Consider the following 19,095-nt stretch of genomic DNA (forward strand, 5'->3'; position numbering starts at 1 on the left):
CAAAGTGGGGGCACTGACAGTGCGGCCTGTTTCTCCGGGGGGCAGGAGGGAGAGGACGTGGGGGAAAAGCCGTTCAACAAAAAGGCACCTTATCCCAGGGCAGAGAGCAATGGAGGAGCCAAGTCAGGAAGTGGAGCAAACACCAGCAGATGCGGTCCCCGGAGGCCGTGCCTGGGGCAGGGTGGCAGTGCCACCATCTTAGCAGAGAGGAGAGCGGCCGAACACCCTTCCAGCTGCAGGTGGCCGCCCGGGAGGCGCTACAAAGCCCAGCACTGGCTCCCTGCAGAGCAAGAGTGCCGCAGCGTCCTCACCTGGGCTCGGATCAGGGCCTCAAAGCTGGGCTGGAAGTAGTCGAGCCGGCTGTGATAGAACCGCGGCATCTCATCCAGGAGCTGCTTGTTCTTGGCCTCGAAGTCGTCCCGCACAGGCCGCAGCTCTTCTCGGGCCTGGAAAGCAAGACGTCGGGGTCAGGGCTCCTGGTGGCTGACCTGGCATCCACGCTGGGGGCACGATGTGTGTGCTGGGGGTAGGTGGGTGGGGAGCATTGGAACATCTGTGCCTTGTTCCCACAGCCCCGGAGTCAGTCCCCAGGTGGAGGCGGCCTGGGTGCAGGGTCCCACAGGGCCCACTGTCCATATCCACTGCTCCCTTTCCTTGGTACCTGGTGGAGTTTGGCCAGCACGGGCCCCGTCTTCTCCTTCTCCTCGTACTTCTCCACCTTGGCCTGCAGCCTCCGGTAGTCCTGCAAGGCCTGCTCCCGCCGCTTCACGGCCATGTTGAGGCTTGGGAAGACACTGCCGAACCTGTCGGACACAGGCCATTCTGCGAGCTGTGGCTTAGCAGCTTGGGGTGCTGCCAAGCGCATAGCCCGTGCGCCTGCTGAGTGCACTTGGGGGTTTGGCGCGAGCACACCAGCTGAGGCCCCGGCGCTGGATGAGCTCCTGCCACTGAGGGTGCTCTCTGGGGTCAGGCCGAGGGAAAGAAGGCAGGGCCGAGGGTCAGCCTGCTGACCCGAGATGAGCCACGGGGGTGGGAATGCTGGGAGCCACTGTCGCGGCCATTGCTCCTCCCCCGCCTGTCTCACATGGCCCTGGCCATGGCAGAGACCCAGAACAGAACAACGGCAGAGCTGAAGACTCCTCGCATTCCTTGGCCCAACATCTTCCTTTCATACAACAATCAAAACTGAGGCCAGAGAGAGACAACATGACACGTCCAAGGTTGCCATGAAGTAGTGACCATGCAGCAGAGAGCTCAGGAGTCCCAGTTCTCTGGCACCTCCCCACCACCTCATCCTGACGCTAGCAGGTGCCACCTACAGTCAAAACCTAGTCTGGGGGGTACCTGGGAGGCTCAGTCATTAAGTGTCTGTCTTCAGCTCAGGTCATGATCCCAGGGTCCTGGGATGGAGCCCCACATCAGGATCCCTGCTTGACAGGAAGTCTGTTTCTCCCTCTCCTGCTCCCCCTGCTTGTGCTCCCTCTCTCGCTGTGTCTCTATCAAATAAATAAGTGGCGTCTTTAAAACAAAAACAAAAACAAAAAACCTAGTCTGAGCCTATTTCTATCAGCAGACCATGGCACAAGTAGGAATCCTCTGGTTCTCCCACTGAAATGGTGACAACCGTCCAACCAGATGTTTGGGGAAAACTTAAGGGCATCTGCCTGGCTCCCCCACCCCACCCACCATTCCAAAGGACCACAGGGAAAGGCTGAGGAGCATGCCATTCACACAGAGTGGCAGTGGACACTTTGGTCCCTGTGGGCATCATCTCTGCGACAGGTGTCATCTTTAATCAGGAAGGGCAAGGAGATCGTGAGATAGACAGAGGGCAGGACCGCATCCCAGGCAGGGATGCTGCCCTTCCCTTGATTAATAAGTGTTGAAGACCAAGAAACCTGCAAGCAGGTGTTCTGGACAGGAGGGGACAGGCCAGCTTCCCTGAATGCAAAGCCTGCAGGGCAGGGGGAGCTGTCGCTGCTGTGGGATGCGGCAGGTGTCTGCTCTGTAAACCGGGGGAGCCTGCAGCCCGAGCAGATCTGGCCCCGCAACTGAGGTAAAGGGTGGTGGCAGCCCTGGGGTTATTTGAGGCTGCTAGCCCCAGAGGGGGCAACTCAGAGGCAGAAGCACGTGGCGGGGACTCCCCCCTTCATGGGTGCCCAGTAGCTCCCAGGCCACGATTAGATAGCCTGGATGCCACATCAGGAACGATTCTCCAAGTCTGCCTCTCAAAGGGGTACGCCCACAAATTTGGGGTTCTTTCTTTTCACTTTTTTATTTAAAATTCTAGTTAGATAATTTTTTTAAAAAAATATTTATTTATTTGAGAGGCAGAGAGAGACAATGAAAGAGAGAGAGCATGAGAGAAGAGGAAGTCAGTGGGAGAAGCAGACTTCTGCTGAGCAGCAAGCCCGATGTGGGACTCGATCCCAGGATCCCATGACCTGAACCGAAGGCAGTCACTTAACCAACTGAGCCACCCAGGTGCCTCAGATGAATTTGGTTTTTAAAAGCCTCATCAGGGGCACCTGGGTGGCTCAGTGGGTTAAAGCCTCTGCCTTCCGCTCGGGTCGTGATCTCAGGGTCCTGGGATCGAGCCCCGCATCGGGCTCTCTGCAAGGCAGGGAGCCTGCTTCCTCCTCTCTCTCTGCCTGCCTCTCTGCCTACTTGTGATCTCTGTCTCTGTCAAGTAAATAAGTGAAATCTTAAAAAAAAAAAAAAAAAAAAAGCCTCATCAAGTCAAGAGTGCCTGTGACACAGAATAATGTTTTTGTTTTTTTTTTTTGCCAGAGAACAGAGAATATAAATTTGACCAAAGCACTGAATTTCCCGGCCAAGGCTAAGGGATGCTGGCAGGAGATTCTGGTGGAACAAAAGGCTTATCCCTAAGAAAGGGCACTAAAACGCATCCCTTTAATGAATGGGGAGTGCTGATGGGCTCACTACCCCACTGGAAAGGCTAAAAGTGGCTAAGACATGCCCTTAGACCAATCAGTCATCAGATCAACAGTGAACGACAGATCTGACCGCAGAAGAGGTCTCCTTGGTGCTGTGCAAACTGGGTGTGGGGACTGGCTACCTCCAGGACAAAGGTGTCCCCCCGCTCCCTCCAATCCATGGTAGGTCTGCAGAGATGAGATCACCGGCAAGGACTGGCCTCGCCATTTGTGCCTCTGGTAGGGGCTCTCTGATGGGGTCTCAGTGGCTAGGCGAACCCCTCTCCCTTCCTAGGAGGGTGACCAGCAGCTGAGAGGTGGGGGCTCAAGGCAGCAGGTGCAATGGAGCCTGAGAGAGAGAGCACCTCCTCCTCCACCCCAGCCAGACCAGGGGCCACTGCTGGCACCCTCATTCTCTTATTAGAATTGACTTGACTAGGTGGCCCCAGGGCCAGGGCCTCTGCTGTCCGTGCTGCAGGTGGCCTTGGGGGGAGTGGGCGCAGACAGGACGAGGAGCAGGAAGCAGCAGGTGAAGCGTTTTCTATTAGAAAGAGGGCAGCAGCATGAACACAGCACGCGGGGCACGGTCTCGGGGGCTGGGTGGGATGACCACCATACTGGTTGATGGTGCAGTTCTGGATACCCTCTGACCCCAGCAGCACTTGTCTTTCCGCTCGTCCTTTGTTGTCACTGGGGGTCGGTTCCCAGAGCCTTCCTGTGTCAAAGGCACCAGAGACACCGACTACATGCAAGGACTGGATCAGCTTATAAAGGAGACAGGACTCCCAACGGGGGGCCAAGCCCCGGGCCCCAAGGAGGGAGCAAGGCATGGGGCCAGGACTACAGATGTCCACACGATCCCAGGCAACCTCAGGGCCCACCAAGTGTAAGAGTGGGTGTGCCTCCAAGACGGGGCTCAGTCTCTGGAAGCAAGACCACCTGTTCCCTGTGGGGAAGAAGTGGCCCCAGCGCACACTGGCCCCAACTGCTCTGTTAGAGCCAAACATCTCTTTACCACGGTAACTTCTGCCACCCAAGATGGTACCACTCAGTCACACCAAGAGGCCTCAGGAGGCTTAGCTGGCTTAGGTCATCACAGGCGGGTCAGGAGTCACTTACCACCTGGGTGGCTTTGGGCCCTGGGCTCCGGGACTCCCTTGCGGGAAGAGGCAGGTGTCATGCCCTACTTACATTAAAGTGGGTGAACTGAGGGCGGGCAGGGAGACCAGACAGTGCATTTGAGGTGGCAGACAAAAACGTGGCGGCCCAGGGCTCTGTAATCCTGGTTCCGGTTACTGCCCCAGTGAGGCCCCACCCCCCCATTAACTACGTGGACATGACACGCGAGACTCTGCCGGCTCCCTGCGCTGGGCAGTGTGGGCACCAGGCTGGGGAGCAAGGCCAGGAGCCCGGATGGCAGCGGTCCAGGGCCCCAGGTGTGGAGTGTCTGGTGCTCTCCTCCATCCTCAAGTCAGGGAAGAAAGGGGGCAGGGAAGTGGGGTAGGCACAGGCTGCTCCCTGGGCCTTCTCAGACTTGCTCCCACGACTGCTCAGGGGTACCTGCTGATTTCAGCTGACCAGGAAAGGTGGGGGACCCGGCTCTCCCTGAGGCCAGAAGTGCACACTTTCACCGGGCTGCCACTAAGAAACAAGGCTGTAAAGCTGGACCCCCTCTGCTCAGTGTCCCACTTTCCCTGATAATTAGCGGTGACGGGGATCACGGGGAACACTGCAAACACAGAAGGCCCTGGGCCAGGGCCCGCAGGCAGACTCTACTTTCCATAGGCAGCCCAACCCACCACGGGCCACCACTTCAGCCCATAGCCGCCTCTGTCCCCTTCCTCCTGAGCGCAGACTTGAGCCACCACAGGGATGGACTTCAGGCCTCCCCTTCGATAGATGGAGTAGGGACCTGGCCAGGGCTGCGGGTATGCTGGCCCGCCCACCGCACAGCACCACCGTGGCGATTACAGACCATCCGGATCCTTCTTCCCGAGGGTGCCACTTTGGCATCCGCCTAGGTCGCAAGCTCCTAAAATCTGTGCTGTGTCTACGCTTCCAAGAAGGACGAACTGGGCTGGGCCCACGCCACACCGTCACTGAAGCTCTGCCCAGGTGACTATGACTGTCCTAAGGTTCAACCAAACTGCCCCCCCCAAGCCCCAAGTGATGGGGTGAGGAGGCAGAGAGAGGGAGGAGGGAAAGGGGGAAGGAGAAAGAGGCCGGCTGGGAGGTAGGCTGCGAGCAGCCGGCCCTGGTGGGGAATGCCTGCCATTCCTCAATCCGTGCCCACACAGCCGGGATCTTCCACCCACCAGGAAAGGGAAATTGAAAGCATCCCCGTCCGACCATGTGAACACAGCCCAGAGACTGGGGGATTAGAGGCCAAGCCCCCTGGGGGGAGACTGGGGGCGGCCGGGCAGCCATGTGGCGATGTTCTTCATCGGAGGACAGGAAAGCTGCAGTTTCCTGTTTCCGGTACCAGGGTCCCTGGGAGCGTCTCTCCTGGCAAGAGGCGGCAACAGGCATTGCCGGTTTTATGTGGTTAGGGGAGATCGCATGTCGGCGCTGGGATGGAGGAGCCTGCCAGGGAGGCAGGCAGGCCTGGGAGGCTCAGGCAGAGGTCAGCGGATCTGCTGCGGAGATGGTGCCCGCCCACTGTGCTGCTCACCCACCTTCCTGGCAGGTGGTGGGCTGCTGGGGCGGTGGGAAGCAGCCGGGATTTCTCTCCATTTGGCTCTAGAAGCCAGGCATCAGATTTCAAGGCCGCCTCCTTGGTTGTGAAATCGAGATGGGAGTCAGTCCCCTTGTTCTCTGAGCTGGTGTCCCCTGCCTAGCTCTGCTAGCCGTGGGTGTCCATGGCAGCCTCAGTGGCGGCCCCTGGTCCTTCCCATCCAGTTGTCGACCCTCGGTCCCAGAGACCCGGTCAGAAGGCTGCCAGCAATGGAGCTCCTGCTGACACCTCCCTCCCAAGCCACCAGCCTCCTCGGCACCCAGTTCCTCATGGGACCCTGCGACCCGGGGCCGAGCAAGGGACAGAGGGCCGGGGTTCAGGGAAGGAATGGGGGATGCAGGGAAAAATCTCTTCCCACGCAGGCCGAGCCTCCAGACAGCCCAGGCCTAGAAACAGCTTTCCCTAACCCCACCCCTTGGACCCGAACAGGGAGCGAAGAGCTCCAGAGCCCCAACGCCAGGGGCTGGAGGACCAAAACCTGTTCTCTTCGTCTCCCTCTGGGCCCCGGTCCAGGCCTAATGGTAATTAGCAGAGCCTCATTACCCGGGCCTGGTGAGGCAGCTGCCAGGGACCACCACAGGAGAGGTAATAAAGTGCAGCTGCCGGGCTGGAGCGGGAGCCTTTCTAGGTCAGAGGCAGTTTGGGAGAGGCTGGGGGGGAAGATGAAGTGATCCGGGAGCTTCAAGGCAATGCTCCTCCTGCCCACCCCCTCTGGGGACTCAGGGAATAGGCCCGTCTGATCACTGCCCAGGGCCTGCCGGAGAGAAAATGAGTCTTACAGAAGAACTTTTGACCCTGACAGGTCACGAGTTAGGGGACCTTCCCAGGCAGGACCCCGCTGCTGCGCCCTTCCCCATGTGCAGCCACCCCCACATTTCAAAAGCCGAACGCTCCAGGCAGCTGCTCTCCCAGCGTGGCGGGGAGATGAAAGGCCCTGCCCATCCCCACAGAGGGCCGGCTGAGATCTCTGCTCGCCCAACGCAGCAAGCTCCGGGCCCTCTGCTTCTCCACCAGGAACAAAGGGGAAAATGGCCAAGTGACCACCAGAGCAGAGGTCGTCCGGCGCGGCAGATCGGAAGTGCCTCGTGGTCACTGGGCGCACCAGGGCCAGGTGCGCGCGCTCTGGAGCCACCACACGAACCACCCCCGGGGACCACGGGGCCCGAGGCTGGTGTCCCTGTTGTGATTCTGGTCAGCCCTGCGTGCATCTGGAAACAGGCTGCTAGAGACGCTATCTGGCCACCAACTGGCCAGTGGGCCTGCCTTTCCAATAAGTGCCCTGAGCCCAGGTCTCTGAGGCCTGTGGTCCCCAGACGACCTTTACTTACTTTTTTAAGGGTTCAATCACAGTCTTTTGAATCTGGTTCACCTGTTAAGAGCAAAAAACCCAAAGACATCAACACCGAGGGGAAGTCAGACTCTTCCTCAAACGGGAGGCTCCAGCCAGGTTCCTGAGAAGAGAAAAGCAGCCTCGGGGCTCTGCTGAGAACCCCGGGCAGGGACGAGACCCAGGCTGGGGGGACTGGGGCGGGACTGGCAGGTGGGGCACCCCAACTCTGCTGCTGCAGTGAGCTGACGCCCAGGACGCCTGAGGGCAGCAGGGAGTACTGTTCTGGTTCTGGTTTCAGGTCAGGTGTCCTCCCGCTTGCCCACTGCAGCCCTGCTCTGTGGGGAGGCCGGGTGGGCAACAATAGCGAGGGAAAGGGGCTGCAGGCGTGCACAGCTCTCACGGTGAGTGAACCATGGGAAGCAACCAGGGCTGAGGCAGGGCTGGGAAAGAGCTCCCAGGGCTTGCAACACTCGGGCCTCAGAGGGCTCGAAGGCGGCCGAAGAGAAGACCAAGCCCATTAAGGACTCCACATAGGCACTCCACCCACACAGAAGCAGTGAGAAGGCAGGAGAGACCCCACTTACCTTTTCCTGGTTGAAGGCATCCATCCGCTTCATGGCCGTGTCCAGAGCTGTCACCATGTTCAGGAAGTCCTGGTCTTGCTCGCAGAGGGGATTGGAGAGCAAGTCCAAGGATATCTTCACGGCAGACTTGGACATGGCTGTAAGAGGTCAAAGCTCAGTGAACCTGGGAAGGGACAGGCTTCAAGGTCTTGTTGCCAGGAACCCCGTCCTCCTGCAGTCCAGGGGCCATACCCTGACCTCCCCCAGGCTGCACACCATAAAAGCTTTGGAGTACCAGAGAGCATGAGTCACAAGTCCTTACTGTCCGGTGACTGTTCCTGACCATTGGATGCCACTCTGGGTAATTCTTTTGAGAGGCTTTACCTTTTGCAATGACTTAATTTTCTGAACTCTAGATTTTAACAGAATCATTTGGGTGGGAAGCTATAAAAAAATACTTATTTCTAGCTCTACAGATTCTCATTCAATAAGTCTGGAATCCAAGAACGTGCATTTTAAAGAAACTCTTAGGAGTGCCTGGGTGGTTCAGTCGTTAAGCATCTGCCTTCAGTTCAGGTCATGATCCCGGAGTCCTGGGATTGGGTCCTGCACTGGATGCCCTACTTGGTGGGAAGCCTGCTTCTTTCTCTTCCACTCCCCCTGCTTGTGTTCCCTCTCTCATTGTGTCTCCCAACAATGGAGCCTTAAAAACCTGTACCAGACCAAGAACTCCAAAGCTGTCAATGGGTTCCACCCCACTACTCCCCCCACCCCCATTTCATTCAGGGCTCCAACAACCCAGGAGACATCTGGGGTGGTGTATTTTGGCTCCATTTCCCAGATGAGGCAGGTGAGGCTCAGAAGAGCTCAAAATGGCCTACAGGTCAGACAGCAACAAGTGCCGAGCCAGGCCCCGCCTCCAGGCACCTGCCTCCCGTCCACTGCTTGACCAGGCCTGGAGACACTGTGGTTGGGCCCCACAGGCTCTGCCAGGGTATCTGCTTATGCTGTCCAAGGTAATTTCCCCATGCACGGAGACCACTGCCCCTCTGTAGCCTTGTCCATATGTTCTGACACCCTGTGTGACATATGGGGAGCCCGGAGATCACAGGGCCTCGGAGGGAGCTCTATCAGCAGCTCTGGGGTTCTTGGTCCCAGACAAGTTTTTAGGTCTCCATTACTTGTAAAAAAAAATTCTACAGGGGCAGGACGAGAGACGGGAGAAGGGCCCGGCCTGCTCCATACTGTCTGTGCCAGTTTCAAGGTCTCAGGGGAAAATAAGTTTCTGAATATATTACTATTTCATGCCATGAATTTAAGATGCTAGCAATCGCAAGATACATCGTTACCGCACAGACCATTAGGAAAGGACAAAAGTGCCAACTAAACGCTATCAAGTGCCACGGTGTCTTGATTTCAGAGATGTTATTAAATGTGAAAAAACGTCTTTGCATGGATGAAAGAAGGGTCACTCCAGTTCATGACAGATGTGGCCTCGCCTGGCCCCTGCATCTAAGGAGGGAGCATCCCTAAGGCCAACCCCAGCCCGCCTTGAGGAAGGGGAGAAAGAGAAGCCCACCAGGGGGGCCCCTCTTCCCTCGGGCCCCTCCACATGCCTATGAAGAGGTTTTTTGTCCTGGTTTTTTCTCGAACCTGAGAGCTTGCTGCCTTCACCCAGCAAAGGGGCAAAGTATGGGAGAAGCCCAGGAAAGCAGACCTCCCAGAAATGTTAAAGCAATGGAGCAAAAAACCCTCTTTCGAAGCTGTGAAGTGACTTTGCAGGCTTAGGAGCAGACATCATGTGGAACCTGCCTGGATTATGAGATGACCTCAGACGGTATAATGAAAGGATAAAGCCTCAGACAAAACTGGAAACGTGTTTGAAAAATTTCTTCCACTAATTTTTTTTTTTTTTAAATATTTGAAGAAAAAACCCTGAAAAGTTGGAATGGGGGAAGACTTTCTTCCCAATTTTCCTTTTCTCTCCTGAAACGTTCACACTTCCTGCCTTTGTCTCTGTTCGAATCATCCAGACCTTCTGAAGTTAATTAACAGCATGGAATTCCCCCGACCCCGGGAGTCCTCACGGGCCTCTGTGAGCGCTGCTGGGCCCCCACTCTTAGGGACTGGGAGGGTGTGGCCAGCCCAGCACAAACTGGGAGCCTGGCGGTCTTTGAACTTTAAAGGGGGGGTCTTAGACGCCACATAGGTCTCTGGAGCCCTGATGCACCCTCAGAATGTAATAGTCAACAAAGACTGGTCACATGCAGGTGGACTTGCCTGGGCACGCGGGATGGGATTTTGGATCTTGTCAAGGCAGTTGAGGAGACCCTAAGATCAGGAAATTTGATTCCCCTCAACCATCTGGAGAAGCAGTTCTCAAAATGGGGTCCCTGGACCAGCTGCAGCAGCACCGGCTGTGGGGTGCAGGCCTTGGGCGGGGCTGGGGCGCCGCTATTTCAGTCTCTGTCCAGAGACTCTGCTCTCGACTCCGGGCTCCAGGGGTCCTCCGTTTATCCTGATTTCTTTATTAGAAAACCATGCTATCCACTTCATGGGTCTCTGACATTCCACTGCTTCTAGAGCCGCTCACTCTGAAAACACTAGCTTCCCTTCATCTGTGCTCCGACCCTGTGGTTGTTGGGAGAAGCACCCAGGAAAGGAAGCAGTAAGTCACAGCCTCTCTCTCTCTCTCTTTCTTTTTTTTTTAAGATTTTATTTCCTAGGGCGCCTGAGTGGCTCAGTTGGTTAAGCTACTGTCTTCGGCTTGGGTCATGTTCCCAAGGTCCTGCGATCGAGCCCCACATCTGGCTCCTTGCTCAGTGGGGAGACTGCTTCTCCTTCTCCCTCTACCTGCTACTCTGCTTGCTTGTGCTCTCTGTCATATAAATAAAATTCTTAGAAAAAAATATGGATTTTATTTATTTACTTGATATATAGAAAGAGTACAAGTAGGGGGAGCAACAGGCAGAGGCACAGGGAGAAGCAGACTCCCCACTGAGCAGGGAGCCCAATGCGGGACTCTGATCCCAGGACCCTGAACTGAAGGTAGATGCTTAACCAACTAAGCCACCCAGGTGCCCTATCACAGCCTCTCCTGTACTGGAAAGGCAGTGGTGATCTATGAACAAAGATTCCACCCAGGCAACCTGGAGCTACCCACAAAACAAAAAGACGCACATAGCCTGGAGGTGCCGGGGCAGTCGTGTCCAGACCCACCTGCGTCCTGGGGATGAGCAGCAGCATCTGGCCCTGTGCACAGACCTCGGGAGCCAAGCCGCATGTGACAGAGGGCCGGAGGTCCACCTATATCCCCAGGCTAGGCCTGGCTTAGGGATACGCCACCTACCCAGGTCAGCATCGGTGCTCTTCTTCATGTCCTTCTGCAGCCTCCTGGTCTGCTCCTCCAGCCTGCAAGGCAGGGGCATGGTCCTGGGCACCTGGCACCGCCAGCTTGCTTCAGCCCCTTCCTTCCCATCTACCTGAGCTAAGCCCAACCTGACGCTCTGGACCGCCTGCCAGGAGAAGCAGGGGCCCCTGTAGCGCGGGGATCTGTCCTACCAATGGGAGGGCCACTGCCAGCTCTGTGCGAGGCCAAGAACCCAAAGGCTAAGAGTTAACGACTCTCACACAGCTATCAGCTGGGGGAGAATTTCTGGCAGTCTGTGAACTGAGCTGCCCTCGGCTCCCGGGCTGCTGGTGGAACAGAGGAGCGGCCCTGCTGTTGGCAGTGCCAGGAGGAGTCCTGTTGGAGCTGAGACCTGGCGGGAGGCTCCTGCCCTTCTCCCCCCAACCCCCCATCCTTCTGGGATTTGACACTCACTGCTGGAGTTTTCCATACTCCCTCTCAAAATCTCTCTCCACCTGTAACCAAAGAGATAACTCAATCATCGGAGAAATGACAACACGCTGGAAAAAATCTGCCAGCCAGCTGAAACTCCCCGCACGCCCTCCCCGGGGCTGCGGAGAACCACCCCGTCCAGTCCACACAAGCACTGGCAGATCGTTAACGACACAGTATCCCTGTGTTCCCGAATTAATTAAGTGTTTGATTTAGGGCAAAAGACTCCCCTCCCACATAGGCCAGCCTGGCAAGTAGCAGCAGATTGTGGCTCTGTTCTGCCACCACAGGGCGCGAGGCACCGGGCTGTGTTCCCTCTCCCCACCCCCCACAACCCCTCGTGGGGCAAGTGAGGTGCTCAGAATGTGATTGAGACTCAGGCAGCCCAGCAGGGAAGCAGGCGGTCCCCTGCTGCTCCACTACCGGTTTCCTTACAGGGCCTACCTCCTGCGACCTTCAAAGTTCAAGGTGTTTCAGGGTGGATCCAGAAAGCTCCTGTCTCCACTCTGTGTGCTGGAATGTTCCCAGCGCAAATTGTTACTCCTGGCTTAGGCAATGCTCTCTTAAAACTCTTCATAAGTTAACCGATTTCCCCGATGCCAGCAACATTTACATCAGGTGAGCGTGAGTCCTGGTCCCAATTCTGCTGCCTCCACGTCAGGGAAGTCAAGAAAGCCACCCGCACACCTACACCTGAATGTCCTCATCTGTCCACCGGGGCCCTGGCTATGGTCCCTTAGGAGAGTGGCCTGTGATGCAGATGACATCTGTGAGCCACAAGGAAGGGACTGAGACCTCTCCTCCTTCCTTTCCACATGCGCAGGACCTGCTCCTTGGACAGCTTGCTGAGCCTCTGGGCTGAGGTGCTCCATGCTCTCAGGGTGCTCACCTCGTGCTCCTGGCCACAGCCGCTCCTCCACAGCTGGAGGAGGCAGAGGTACTCATTACCCCCCTGTACTCAGGAACTCCCTCAGACAGAGGCAAAGCAAACCGCGTATGATCACACCACTAGAGAGTGGCAGAGCCGGGATGGGGACACGGGTGGCCTGGCTCCAAGGCCTGGGCTCTTACCTGGCATTCTGAGAATGGGGAAAAAGGTATTTGCTGATGAATTAAAGTCATGACCTAAGAAAGATGCCTTCTTGGCTGCTCCCAGAGACTCCTGCCAGTGTGAGCCCTGAACCCTGCTTCTCAATCTCCCGGCAGACTGGCTGAAGCTCACGGAGAGGGAAACTGTGCAAAGTGTCAAGGCCCCACTGTTCTTCATCAACACACTCTTCTGTCACAGTGCCCCGTGAAGCATTGGGGAGTCCCACAGACCCCATACTCTTCCTGTGCATTTGGGTAAACTCAACATAATCCCAGAATGGCAGAACAGTATTTGGACTGACTCCAAACTCAGCACCGTCCTCTGCTTTGAAAATAGCATTCGTTAACCCCACAAACATTTACTGAGCAACTATTAAGTGCAACATATTCTGCCAGGTGTGAGGGCTCTGCTGGTGAACAGACCAGACGTGGGAACTGGTGGGAGAGATGGCACAGATTCAATATACAAGTGTACATGTGCAGCCCCAACTGGGGGCAGGAGAACTGGAGAACCTGCCTAGCCAGGGACCTACACCATGACAATGTGTCTCTGCCCTTGCATGGACATACCTCACTTTCCTCATCTGAACTGTCAAGTTGTGAGGTAGGAGCTCGGGGTCTCTTCTTACTTTATGCGCCCAGCATCTGGGACCTGACACAAAACTGTGAAGTAAAATTCACCACTGGTTTCCCTCTCTCCGGTAAGTCTTTGCTCTCTTTTCAGCAGACCCCCTGCCCCGCTCTCTCTCCACCCAGGAACCTGACATGTTCATCATCACCTTCCTTATGATCCAATAAAAGCTGCTCTAGAGAAATTCAATATTCACACCCATGAAAGCATATATTCCTGACAAAAGCTTCACGTGCCACCTATCCCGGGGGATGTGTAGTGGGGCAGGAATCAAAGTCTCAGCCAAAGCCTGAACAGCATTTGGTGAGATGGCAGGCGGGGGCTTTGTTCTGGGGTGGGGGGCCTGGCCCTGGCCCAGCAAGTCCGCACCGTGGCAGTCTAGCCCTTTCTCTGGCAGTGCCACCGAGGATGGTGGGGGATAGGAGTGAGCAAAGATGGATGAGACCTGAACTCTGATACCAGCTGTGCAGCATGAAAAATACTACCTAACGTTCTGAGTCTGGGTTTCTTTCCTAGCGGAACGGGATCGCTCTGGTTGGGCTTTCCCGGTGGCTGCTGCTTTTTAGCGGTGTCGGGCCTGCTGGCTGGCTTGAAGGATCCCCTAGTAGCCTGTGCCGAGCCCGGTGCCTGGCCTGCTGATGGTGTCTCCTTGCTCCTCTCCTACACGCAGGGGCGCTGGGAGGCCCAGAGCAGTCGTGGGGTGCAGACTGGACCCTAACCCCTCAGCTGGGAGGACAGGCAGCACATAGCATGGAGTCAGCTGATAGCCAGACCTTCAGCTAAGCCTGGATCGTGTGCCTGGGGGTTGCACCGGGGCCTTCCTTCACAAGACACATCCCCTCTCTTACTCTGTAGGATGTGACGACTAAGCAAAGTCTTCACATACAAAAAGCCTTTTTTCCCCAAAAGAAAGAAATTAAATGAAGGAGGTCTTGGTCAGAATCCAGCCCTCCCGAAGATCAAGAACACGGAATCGGTGCTCCTGGAGGGGAGGCGGGTACGGAGAAGCCTGCTGACCCACCGGAGCTATGGCTTTGGCTCCCAGCACCCTCTTTTGCAATCCCCACATGTGCTGATGTGTGTGTGGGATGGTGCAGAGCACCTGGTTCCCCTGGCCGGGACTGCTTGGACTTGCACAGAGAGTGAGTGACGGTGGGGTTCCAGCTGGGCTGGATCACTCTGGTTGCTGAGAAACGAGGTCTCATGCTGGCAGCTGACAACTAGGTTGGGGTAGGGCTGGCTCCTTTGGCCTCTGCTCAAGGCCACGTGGCCACCTGCGATGTCCATGAACGTTTCCCTCCTCTGCTTCTGGTAGCCAGGTGTGGCTTGCTCTGACAGCTCGATGGTCTCAAGATCCCTCTCCTCCCCTGGGGGAAAGAGCCAAGGCAACACCACCAGGATTCTGACCCCTCAGACAATGGCTAAGGGAATAGAGAGACACACTCGAGTCTCAGTCCAAGGTCTATCCACTCTGAGGGAAGAGCCAAACACAAGAGATCTGAACATCTTTGAATGCTTGATGCTTCTTGCCAAAGAGGTGACTGGCCCCAAGTCAACAATGTGAATGTAAACACATGTGCAGACTGTCAGAGGGTCAGGGTGGGCCGGGCCGGCGAGGTTAGTGCAGGGGGACTGAGCACCCCACCGTAGGCTGCTCACCGCATGCTCACAGCTTTGGGTGCTGTTCCCCGCTCTCCCTGCCACTGGCCTGGGGTCAGGGTTAACACGGAGCAAGAGTCAGGATTTGTGAAGGGAAAAAGGGGGCTGAGCTCCCACCCAAACTGCCACTTGTGAAGGGAAAAGGGAGATGGGTAGGCAGGGCCGGGCCTCCGGCACCTGAGCCGCACTGTGCCAGGTCGGAGCTGGGGCGGAGGGCATGCAGGCGTTCTAAGAAGCCTCTCTCTGAGGGGTGCTGGGGGCGGGGGAAGCAGCTTTCCCAGGGATGTCGCAACATGATTAAATGCGGCTGAGAGACTCTCTGCTTGGCAAGGGACAATCTCCCTCCAGGGAAGGCTCGACATGGCGACCTGGCCAGTGTTCTGCCTTGAGGCTGTGGAGCGCCGCCCCAGCTGAGAGTCGGAGAGGGCGCCTTCCTGCCTGTGGTGACCCAGGCTAACTGCTTCAGAGATGGCGTCCATCCTGCCCGGTTGCAGAGGGAGGAGCTGCTTCCCTCCCCCACGCCAAGCTGCTCCAGTTGCCTTCGGGATGGAGGGGCAGGAGGGGGCTAAGCCGAAGGCTGGGACTGGGGGGTGTGGGGGCGCCCGTCCTGCCCCTTCCAGGGCCGTGGCCAGCCCCTGCCGAGAACACACTACCCCAGCCTGAGCCCTGACAATAACGGAACTCGAGTTAAGGACCTGGACACAGGAGAAGAGTGTGAGCACCGCACAGTGCTTCCTTTGTGTCGGCAGCTGGGTGCCTTGAGCCAAAAACCTCCTGAAACTCCCTGAAGATAATGTGAGCGTTTCTGCCCATGATGGGGCACCAGGACTTCCCGTCAGCAGGCAGCCATGTTTGCCACTCTCTGACAGAGCCCGGGTAAGACCAGCAGGGTGTTCCCACCATGTGCAGGCAGCTGCCATAATGGCCTGGGCCCGGCCTGTTGTGGGAGCCTGGAGGGGGCCTGTGTGGCAGAGAAAGAGACCCAAAGGGGCAGGCTCTCACTCTTCATACTTCAGTGCCTCTGGGGAGTTGAGGGAGCATAGAACTCTCTTCCAAGCCCTAACATGGCTCTGGTTCCTTGGGAGAGATCAAAGGCCCGGCCGACCATTTCCTCCCTGCCCCACTAGGGGATCCGGCTGCTCTCGGGACAGGCTGCATCCCCAGGAGTTTAGAAACTGTCTTCCCATCATGGAGTTGACATTTCTTGAGGGCTCGTTATGTGTCAGACGCTGTGTTCAGTGCTTCATACGCGTGACCTTACATAAGACTCTGAATACGTCAACGGCATGAGTACCAGGATCGTCTGCACTTACGAAGGAGGAAAGCAAGGCTCAGAGAGGGTAAGGGCCTTGTCTACGGTCATCACACACAGCACATGGCAGAGCGGTGGGAATCCAGGCAGGAAACCTCCCAAATCCGGCTTCTTAATCACTAGTTGATGCCCAGTTTGTCTGGGGGAGCAGATTCCCGAAGTCAAAGGACCACAGTTCTATCTCAAACAAGACCCCCATGAGGCGCAGGAGAAGCAGGCCAGGGGCTCATCCGGCAGCCTGTCTGTAAAGCCATCTGCCGGCACTGGGATTGTACCTGTCCTTCCTCTGGGGAGACCTCGCCACTCCTCAGATTAAAAGACCCAGAGATCTGTCAAAAAAGAGCCTCTGGTAAAGAAGCTAGAAAGCAAATTGTAGCCTGTATTTTTCTATGGAGAACAATGGCTATCTCCATAGAGGTAAGGGTGTCGGGAGAGTTTTCTGTTTGTCTGTTTGTGTTTTGGTAGTGAGTGTGGGGAATAAAGGGCCCTTCTCAAAAAACCACTTCCCTTTCAGATCTGCCCTGGATTAAACTCTGGAGACTCAAAGCCACACCTTCCCACTTCCTGTAGCCGGCTAGAGCCCAACACTTGCACGCCCAGATTCTCTGTGCTTCAGCTGAGGGCCTCCACAGATGGCCAGCCTCTGCATGGGAGGTAAAGTGCCGTCTGTCCTCGGCCTGCCTCACTTGTAAGAGAAACGCAGGCGCACTTCCTTTTAAGTGGCCTGACTTCGGATTTTCCAAAGACTGAGCCATTGGTCAGATGTGTGCTGAACTTCCCTTCTTGCCAAACTGCCGCGGTAGCTTTTCTGTAGTCCTGAGTCCTAGCCAAGCAGGGCTGAGGCTGTGAAGCCAAGGAGGCCCGTCAGGCGCTCCAGCAGGCCAACAGTGCTGGGCACAAGGAGAGGCGGTGTGTAGTAATGCTTCCCCACAGTGAGACCCAGAGCTGGCTCCAATTTGTGGGATAGGGGGTTCAAGAGACCATTCTTTACCAGAATTCCCCAACCTTGGAAGACCTTCACAGCCTGAAGAAGGCAGCCCAAAGGAATGGAATGTGTATGGAACAGAGGCTCCAAGTCACTGTGACTTCATGGGCCTTGGTTTTCTCACCAGAAATATCAGGTTGGATGGGATGATCACTAAGGGCTTCCACCTCTAACTTTCTAAGAATCTGTGATTCCTCTCCCATTCTGGGGATAAAATAGGGATAAAAACCGCAGCCTCTAAGGACACCTGGGTGGCTCAGCGGGTTAAGCCTCTGCCTTTGGCTCAGGTCATGATCTCAGGATCCTGGGATCTAGGCCTGCATCGGGCTACCTGCTCTGCAGGGAGCCTGCTTCCCCCTCTCTCTCTGCCTACTCGTGATCTCTCTCTCTGTGTCAAATAAATAAATAAAATCTTTAAAAACAAACAAACAAACAAACAAACAAAGAAAACAAAACCCGCAGACTCTCAAGGAGGTAGGATTCACTCATGCCCTCCCGCAGACTCTGGGTCCTTGCCAAGATGCCTTTAGCAGTGGAGAGAAAGGGACCTCCCCAGAGAAGCTTCCTGACCCTCACACAGCTTGACTGGCTGGAGATAAAGGTTTGGGACATGTCCTCGGTGGGGGCCTACGTTTCAGGAGCCCTCTTAGGGAAGCACAGACTACAAGCTAGATCATAGAGATGGGCCCTACAGGAGCCACAGATTCCTCCTCACCTGTCACCTACCTCCTTGACCCACCCAAGGATGATGGGGAGGAGCCCAGGCTGATCTGGAGAAGGAAAATGTCCCAGGCTAGGAGGTCCCCACAAACCCCAGTCTAGGTGAGGTTCTAGAGTGACACGGCTGGGAGGAAGGCAGCCTGGGCGCAGCCCTCTCAGGCCCACGATGAGCTGAATTAAAGTTCTGGTTCTCTGTAAAGGACACGTGAGAGAGACTGAGCTTCAGAATGAAAGAATCGGGTTACTCACTGTTTTGGGGACAATCTGTTTCTTGGGCTGCCCAATCTTGAAAGGAATCCTATGAGAGAAAGAGACAAAGGGGGCTTTTAGGAGAGATGGGGAGGGATGTGGTTGAAAAGCACTGATGAAGTGTAAGCTGCTGTCCTCCTGCAGCGGCTTGCTCCCAGCCCCTGTGCGGCACACCCCGTGGGGCTAGAGCCGGCGGTAGCCAGGCCGGGCTCCGGAGTGCCAGGCTCTGGAGCGTCAGCTGGGAGTCGTGGGCACCACCTTCTGCCCCAGAGCATCTCTTCTAGCAAGAGTCCGGTGTGCAGCTGCATTGCAGGGGTGGGGGCGGGAAAGGGGAGACACCGATCAGCTCACAGTCACTGTATATCTGCGTCCTGAGGAGCTGTAAAGTCAGAAATTACAGGTTCACCGGGGTAGCGATCAGCCTTGAAAACCAGCGTTTAAAAAAACACCACGAGCAGCACTTCTCATCTGCCTTAGGGGCTTCACTACTTCGCTACAAGGGACAAACAGTAGCCCTACAGAGTGGCTGCTGTGGCTGGAGAGGGATGACAAGCTACAGGGGCATGAAGGACCAGCCAGGCTGGGTCATTCCCGGTAAGAACTGACAAAAGTGAGCCATGGTTAATTCGTAGAGGACTCTGAGCCTAGCCCAAGTCTGTGCTGACCCTGCTGGGATGCTCTGCCCTGCAGGTTCCCCACTTGGAAACCAACGACAGTTTGGCATAACAGAAGGAAGGTCAAGGTCTAGGGTCTAAAGCAACCCACCACTGCTGCCTCTGCCTCTGCCTCCGAGCCGGCCACCCTCCTGCAGGTAAGGAGGATCCCAGCGATTCACTTCGTACTCTGTGAAAGGACAGGGTCAAACCGGGTAATTCAGAAGCTGCCTTGAGGTGCTGAGAATTTTGATTCTCCGATTCTGAAAAGCGTGCCCAGGCCAGAGGCAAACACAGCCAGTGTCCATGGCTGGAGAAACGAAAGTCCCCGAACCCACTTCTCCCCGCTCAGCTAACAGGGAGTTAAGTGCTCCTGGGATCAGCTCAGGTGCA

At 56.3% G+C, this 19,095-nt stretch overlaps 1 protein-coding gene across 2 annotated transcripts in view; it reads right to left on the reverse strand.

The window, feature by feature from the left end:
- The window catches only part of BIN3 (bridging integrator 3), a 42,315-nt gene that overhangs the window by 3,251 nt on the left and 19,969 nt on the right, over positions 1-19,095 (reverse strand). Inside the window, exons 2-8 of one of the 2 annotated variants that reach the window (XM_059371637.1) lie at positions 18,050-18,098; positions 11,387-11,427; positions 10,913-10,974; positions 7,585-7,721; positions 6,999-7,039; positions 662-803; positions 312-446 (exon numbers count right to left, since the gene is read on the reverse strand). In XM_059371637.1, the coding sequence (XP_059227620.1) occupies positions 312-446; positions 662-803; positions 6,999-7,039; positions 7,585-7,721; positions 10,913-10,974; positions 11,387-11,427; positions 18,050-18,098 (607 nt within the window). Of the gene's footprint in view, positions 1-311; positions 447-661; positions 804-6,998; positions 7,040-7,584; positions 7,722-10,782; positions 10,886-10,912; positions 10,975-11,386; positions 11,428-18,049; positions 18,099-19,095 lie in introns of those variants that run through there. The other variant, XM_059371648.1, reaches the window with a different exon arrangement.

This window comes from Mustela nigripes, chromosome 1 (genome assembly GCF_022355385.1).
Source record: "Mustela nigripes isolate SB6536 chromosome 1, MUSNIG.SB6536, whole genome shotgun sequence".
NCBI classification, from domain to species: domain Eukaryota; kingdom Metazoa; phylum Chordata; class Mammalia; order Carnivora; family Mustelidae; genus Mustela; species Mustela nigripes.